The 7,583-nt window shown below is 45.1% G+C and overlaps 1 protein-coding gene across 5 annotated transcripts in view; it reads right to left on the reverse strand.

The window, feature by feature from the left end:
• PLCXD2 (phosphatidylinositol specific phospholipase C X domain containing 2) overlaps positions 1 to 7,222 on the reverse strand; it is a 50,802-nt gene extending 43,580 nt beyond the window's left edge. The window contains exons 1-2 of one of the 5 annotated variants that reach the window (XM_058731468.1): positions 6,953 to 7,222; positions 6,489 to 6,764 (exon numbers count right to left, since the gene is read on the reverse strand). In XM_058731468.1, the coding sequence (XP_058587451.1) occupies positions 6,489 to 6,651 (163 nt within the window). In that variant the 5' untranslated portion in view covers positions 6,652 to 6,764; positions 6,953 to 7,222. Of the gene's footprint in view, positions 1 to 6,488; positions 6,769 to 6,881 lie in introns of all 5 variants that reach the window. The other 4 variants (XM_058731465.1, XM_058731467.1, XM_058731466.1 and 1 more) reach the window with 4 other exon arrangements.
• Positions 7,223 to 7,583: the final 361 nt, after the last annotated feature.

Below are 7,583 nucleotides of genomic sequence, written 5' to 3' on the forward strand. Positions count from 1 at the left end.
GGTTATTCTGATGGCTGCGGAGAGAGTTATAAAGTATGTAAAAAGACCTATTCAAAGGAAAGCATTCTGTAACATCCCTACTCTGGAGCTGGGAGCACAATGACTAGGCAAGGAGGGCCAGTGATGGGGAAATGAGAAGAGCAGAAGAGGAGTTCCCAGTGTGGTCCTGTCAAAGAGAGTTGCGTCTTTTCCAAAGTCTTTGGATGGCTGCAGATGACAAAGTTGGACAGCTGAATGTGGGATGAGAGGACACAGTAAGTAGCTGAAGAGGAGTTTCTGGCTCTCTTGGTCAGCCCTCATCCTGCAACTTACAGCTCCTTCGGTACTCACATCCTGGGCAACCCTCCAGGTACCCTTCCCTTAATTCTAAGTCCCTTGAGGGGATGACCAAGTTATCCTGATCTGATCAGACAGGGAACACTGAGCCACATGGCTTAATTGGAAGGTCAGTTCCTTAACTAGACTGCAAATTACTTTAGGGTATGGATTGATCTTATACTTTTTCTTGGTTGTCCATTTCAGGTGCAGGTTTTTAATAAAGGACCATCATAATTAATTTTCTAAAGACACATTATTTTGTGACAGAAACTATTCTAAGCGCGCTATATGAATGAATTTATTTGTCATACTAACTAAATGAGGTAGTGCCATTATTATCTTTGTTTTACAGAGAAGAAAACTGTAGCACAGAGAGGTTAAGTAACTTGCCCAAGGTCACAAAGTCATGAGGGACAGAGTTGGGGTTCAAATCCAGACAGAGTGGCTCTAGCATTAATGCTCTAAACCAATCCATGGTTCTGCTTCTTACAGACACGTGTGATTCTTGAATTTCTTGTGGCTTTTGTGTGATTGGGGGGCCCGGTGGGGAAATCTAAGGATGTGATGAGCTTTCTTAGAATTAGAAGAAACAGCTACTAATAAGAACACCAAAGTCATAGCCTCTTTTTATTACTCACCATTACCACCCAGAGGGGGAAAAAAATGAAAACCAACTAAAACTATTCTCACTTAAGAGTCCATTTTGGTCCCATTAGATTGTTTTGCTTGATTGGCTCAATCCTAGTAAACTCAGCTTGGTCCTTGGTTTTCCACAGCCTCAAATCCTGTAGGAGGATGGGTTTCTTTCTAGGGCCAACTCATGGTTCATGCTACCCTCAAAGCAGAGCCAACCTAAACTTCTTGTACCACAGTGTATGTTATGCTGTTTTGGGTCCCCAAATCTCTGTTAGATGCACCAGACCTAATCCAACTTCCCAAAGCAGGATTTGAGTAATGATCCTGCCCCTGTAGTAATGTTGTCTACATGTCATGCGTGTGGGATGTGAGAAGAGCTAAAGAAATCACCACGTGGCCAAAGGCAGAGCTGCATGGGACATGGGACAAGGATAGAATTCCAGAAAGGTAAAGAAGGGGATGATCGTCAGTAAGATGAGAACGGAGAAGTTCTGGGAATTGGAGAGCACTGAGGAGCATCTGAGCAAGGGCTGACACTGGAAAGGGAGAGGCCAGGTCAGTGGAAGAAAGGTGAAGAGGGGAATGAGAAATGAGAGCAGACTGAGGCTGAGGCCAGACAGGTAACACGAGAAGCTGAAATTTGACAAGGGAAGAAAGGAGGCAGAGAGGATGCCGGGAGAAAGAATTGTTCCTAGGACAGAAGTGACATCAGAATTCTGCATCTGACCCTCCTGACCATTTTGCTCTGCCTCAGAATTTTCATTTTTTTACATTTATTTATTTATTTATTTATTTATTTATTTATTTATTTGAGAGACAGAGCACAAGTGGGGGAGGGGAAGAGAGAGAAGGAGACACAATCCGAAACAGGCTCCAGGCTCTGAGCTGTCAGCATGGAGCCCGACTCGGGGCTTGAACTCACAAACTGTGAAATCATGACCTGAGATGAAGTTGGATGCTTAACCCACTGAGCCACCCCGGTGCCCCCAGAATTTTCATTTCTAATGGGGCTCAGTGATGAGCCTATCTAGGGCTATGGGAGCATTATGCAGAAGTAACAAGAAATGGTCAGAAAACATTCAGGTTGCTTCATATGGTTTTTTCACCACGTAAGCCTTACTGACCTATTCAGTTTAGCTCTGATCACAATGGAACAGGATGGTGGCTGTGAGCAAGCCACTCTCCAGCATCCTTACTCCCCAGTTCCATGCATTCCATTATTCACTCATCATCAATGACCAAGATACCTCCCTGTACTAGGAGCTAGGATTATAAAGAGAAATCAGTCATACTCTCCGTGTGCAAGTTGTTCATAGACGATGTGGAAGACAGATAGCTAAAAATAATAATGTGATTAGAAGTGCTAGGAGACAGGTACTAACAAAGCACTACTGGGAGGCAAGAAAGTCGGTCCTTCAACCACTTCCCGTATATACCCCCATCCCTTACCTTAATTGGCTCATTTCACCAGGAAAATCCCCTTCCAACCCAGATCTCCTAGCCACATCCCTTGAAATTTTGACCATTCTTCAAATCTCAGGTTAAATGCCATTTTTTTCAACAAAGCAGTTCCTCATCTGAAAAGTAGGGACTAATGGGAATTAATCTTTCTATTCCGTGTGCCTCTATAACACCTTCTTTATATCTCTGTTTTAATATTTACCCCAATCATTTTTCATTATGTACAGTAATATATGTATATAAAACTACATCGTAAGCTCCTCTACACTAGGGTTGATGCCTAATTCATCTTTGGGTCTTCCCCCAGGCCTGAGCACGGAAGTTTCTTAAAACGTACTCGGGTCAGCTTATCTAGAGCCACTAATCTACAGTCCCTTTTAGGATGCTAAAGTGAGAGGGCCTTGCTTCATTTTGGCAATTGTGAGTACTTGTTTGCACATGCCAAAATCATCTCTTGTTTTAAAGAGGCCTAAAAGAAATGGCTTTTAGACCTAACGTAAGTCATTCTTCCCATCTCTTTTCACATTTAGGTAAAGAACAGGTATTAAAAAAAAACAAAACCTCCAATTAATCAAAGTATTTTTAACTTGGAAAAGACTCTATATTTAATTTAACCCAATGTCTTAATTACAAATGAGGAAACTAAGTCCCGAGCAATTCAGATACTTCTTCAGTATCAAACAGCCAGAATCAACAATATCAAATTTCTTAAGTTCAAGGCTCTCTCCAATAGACTAAAGAGTTTACCTTCAATAAAAAGAAGGGGGAAAGCATGGTTTAAAAGAGAACGAATACACTAAAATACAAAAAAAGAGTTCATTTAAAAGCTATGCAAATTACAGAAAAAATTTTTCCTACCAGTCCATTTGTCCAAAAAGAATATCATGCTTTCATTAACATCAGTGAAAATATATGTAGATTTTGAAGCCTAATTTAAAAATCTGATTTTTGCAATTTCCAGATCCTTTACCCTTGGGGTCCCCAGTCATTCTAAACACTTGGCAATGAGATTCATTCTGAGGTTCTTGTCCGGGATATTTCAATATATTTGGGTGATGTTGGCCATTAACAGGTGTCCTTAACAGTTGTGTAAGTAAAATAATACATCAAGGCTTTGTTGAGAGGTGCACATTCACACATGTTCTCTCCCATCACGACTTAGGCAAATGCAGCCGATGCACTTGAACCTAACAGTTTACTCTATTCCAGTTCTGTTATTGCCTTTTCTCTGACCTTTCCCAGGTCACTGCTGTCCCACCCCCATCCTGACAGATTTGACACAATCTTACAGACATCCCACATCGTCGGTCAGACACAGGAGCACACGCCCACATACATACCACACAAAATAGATTTAAGCAATACATTTGAATTTGAAACTTACTGGGTTTTAAACAGGGATACTTCTGTACCACTATATATATATATATACACACACACACACACACACACACACACATATATCATATAAAATACATATATACATGAAAATATATATTACTCAGATATATGATATTTATACAAATATGAGTGTCTATCTATCTCTTCCCAGTGATACATAATCACTCAGATAAAGACCACCTGATTTTAAAAATTATTTCATTGCTGCAGAGGGCAGTCTGTGAAAACTGGTTTTTAGCTAGAGACTACCACCCCCTCCCCCAATACACACACACACAGCTGCTCTACCCTTTCCAAGGCCCCCCTCGGAGGCACAGGGATAGTGTATGGGTTTGGAGCCAGCTAGATAGGGGCTTAAATGTTAGTACTGTTATTCACTATTTGTGTGATCTTAAAAAAAATTAACCTCTCTGGACAAGAATGTTCTTATTTCCAAAATGAGGATGTTAGTACCTCTCTTGGAGGTGTAAAGATCTGAGGCAATGTTTGCCAGTGGGTGCTGCAGGTTAGTGCTTAGTAAATAATAACTATTATGATGAAGGTGATTATGGAGGGGAAGAGGATGAGGGCAGATGGGGGAGGAAGATGATGAATACCACTTCCTGAATGCCTTCTGTATTTCAGAATTTCTCAGCAAGCCTTGGCAGAGCTTGACTGCTAGCCATTAGCTAGGGAATATTAAGCTTGAGGTAGGGGAAAGAAAAGCGGTGGGGAGGGGGCAGGGCTGGGTGGGGGTGGGTCCATAAATGGCTAGCACTTAATATGTGATTTTCCTGTGTTGGACTTATGCAGACATATACTCAAGCCCCTTCCACTGCTGGGAAAAGGGCATTCACAGAAGTGAATTCAGCATGTTGAGGAGTCAGAGGAGTCAAGGTCATTTTTCCTCTCTCTCTCTCTCTCTTTCTTTTTTTCCCCCTGCATAGAAGGACCAGACTTCACAAAGCAGGGTGAACAAATCCTGTGTCTTCCATGGTGGCTAATCATAGCATTTCCAGTTACAGCATCAGGCTCTGGCTGTTTTGCCCCCCTCCCCTGGCAATTCTAGTAATTCTAGAGAGATACCCTGTAGATTGCAGAACAAATGCCCAGCTCCCTTCTGGAGTCACGGTGTCAGAGTGCAAGGCCACAGGCAGAGCTGCTGCTGTGCTTTGAGCCGTCCAAAGTACAACAGGAAGGAGGAAGCTCCAACCTACCCCGGACATGCCCAGAATGACAGAGCCATTTAGGGCCTGCCTAAGATGCCATGCTGTTTGCAAACACATACTACCTGCCACACCATCTGACCAAACAATTCCACCGGAAAGCCCGAAGACAAATGACTAATGTTAAAAGAAGCCTGTGCATCATCTCAGTGATGACTCCACAGGCGTCAATTAAACACGGAAAAGACCTGTTCAGGAGCATGACCATCAGGCATTTCCCAAGGAGCTATAGTCAATGGCTGATAAAACACAAGTGATCATAACCATAAAGAGATTTAGCAGCCCTCTCTTTGCTCAAAAGCAGCAAGAGCCCACAGGGACAATGAACCTGGAAGACCTCCAAAAGAAGAGGCAAGTAAGGAAAAGGCTGCATCTGAAGCCAGCCCCGCTCTTCCTCATGCATAGAAAGCAAAGATCTGGGTTGCATGAGGTCATCTTTTCAGCCACTAAAAAATCAGACTGCTCCCAGGGATGCCTGGGAGTTTGTCTGGTAGTCTAGGGGTGAACATCAACTGTTGTGTCTCCAGGTGGGAGAAACACTGGCAGTAGTCCCTCCCCTGCCCCTAGGGGTACTTTTCAAGTTGAGGCGGCTGGAACTTTGTCCAGCACAGCAGACCAGGATCACTGGAGGCCACACGTCCTTCCCTAGAAACTATGCTTTAACCGGCCTTTGAGCAGAAGGAAGAGGACACATTTAATAAATTTAATGAGAGTGATGCCAAGGCATAAAACCCCCAGGCGAGAAACAGTGGCTGGAGCAGAAGTGCTTTTCAAGGCTTTAGTTCTAGATCAGTCAGGCAGACACCTGTATATATAGAGAGAAATCTTCAAACACCAGCTCATCACACCTAATGACTGCCTGTGACCTCTGATGAGCATTTGTATTCTCTAATTCTGGCTTTTCCAACAGCAAAAACATGTGTCTTTATACTCAGTCCTAGTTCTGAACCTGTTCTCTAATGCTAATCTTTGTTTACTTCGTTTCTTTGTTTGTTTGTTTTTCGTATATGCAAGGTCAGATGAATGAGACACGAAATACTTTCCAGTTTTGATTTTGATCCAGATCGAAAATTGTTAATGGCTCTTTATTCATTACTCTTGAGCTCTCCTTTTTTCTTTAAGTGATTCAGGTAAATGCACCCCTCATGTGGCCTGGTTCCAACATTAAGAATGTAACATTCTTAGAATGAGGCTATCAAGTAAAAACAAAACCAAACAAAAGCAAACAAACAAATAAACAAAAAATGGTGTTCCATTCTTCTGAGTCTCTTTTGCCAATGATGCAGTGTACTTAAATCTGTTTATGGCAGCTGCTTCAGTGTTAAGTTTTCGGTTGGAAATAAAAAGAGGTTTGGTAAGGTCACTGACAATTATTTTCTCAGCGCAACAGAAAAGCAACCCAATCCATTAATGACACTAAAATGGCAGAAGCAAACACAGTGGGAACAAGTAGGAATAGAAGAGTACCTGGGATTGCCAGATTGGAAAGGGGGACGTTGTGGAGGTGAGGGGGGAGCGAGGCCATCCAGTCGGCATTGCAGACCTCCGATGATGTCTTTGTCCCGGTGGGGTTGGGGGAGCAGATGGTCCCCATCCTGAGTTTCCTCCTTACCTTCCTAACTGCTAGCATCCCTCTTTGTCAGTCAACAAACTGCCCGGTGCCACTCACTCCGTGATCATCATGGTCCAGACTTTAGACATTCCAGGGCCACCTTTGTCACGCCAGTCTTGCCAAAGGGCCTTCTGCCTGGGAGACGGGGCAAATAGATGGTTCCCTACCCCCCACACCCACCCCCCAGCACCCGCAGTCCCCACCCTCTCTGGCCCAGCCACTGTTCCACTCCCTTAATCTGCTCAGACCTGGCTCCGTTAAACTTCTTACGTTCCCCTCTGGAGCCGGGGTTAGGTAGGCCCCTAGAGATAAATCTTACAGAAACTGAACGTCCGACGAGCAGCCACGCCCGGAGCCACTCACACGACAGGTGCCCACACGGCACACAGAGAAGCCGGTGGGTCTACACACACGTGAGCGCCCGGCCGCCACATCACGAGCCAGATTTACCCCGCTAGTGTGTCACTGGGCTGGCACCGAAGCTGGGCCTGCCTACTACTCCTCCCCCGGCTTCTCAGCACACACTCCCCCTGCCCTGTGGCTTCCCGAAGGCGCTCAGAAGTGTAACCCGCGGCACCCGGACTCCCTGCAGCCCCGCCCCGCACTGCCGGGCAGATTTGCCGGGCTACGCGGCCCGTGATTGGCCGCTGGCGGAGCGCGCTCCGATTGGCTGGCGCCCTCCCGGGCTGCCCCTCCGAGCGCTCCCACCCTTCCGCGGCCGGGTCCCCTCCCTCCGCTACTCCTGCCTCAGTGAAGCTCCGCAGGCGCCGCTGCGGGGACTGCAGGCAGGGAAACTTGCTGGCCTGGGCTGGTCAGACCTCAGACAGGTCTTACCTCCGGCCTTCCACGCAGCCAGCACTCAGATGTTGAACACGACCACAAATGTCTCTTTCCTTCCTTCTTTCCCCTAGACACACACACGCTGACAATTACATAGAACGTATTACACT

This window comes from Neofelis nebulosa, chromosome 5 (genome assembly GCF_028018385.1).
Source record: "Neofelis nebulosa isolate mNeoNeb1 chromosome 5, mNeoNeb1.pri, whole genome shotgun sequence".
NCBI lineage: Eukaryota > Metazoa > Chordata > Mammalia > Carnivora > Felidae > Neofelis > Neofelis nebulosa.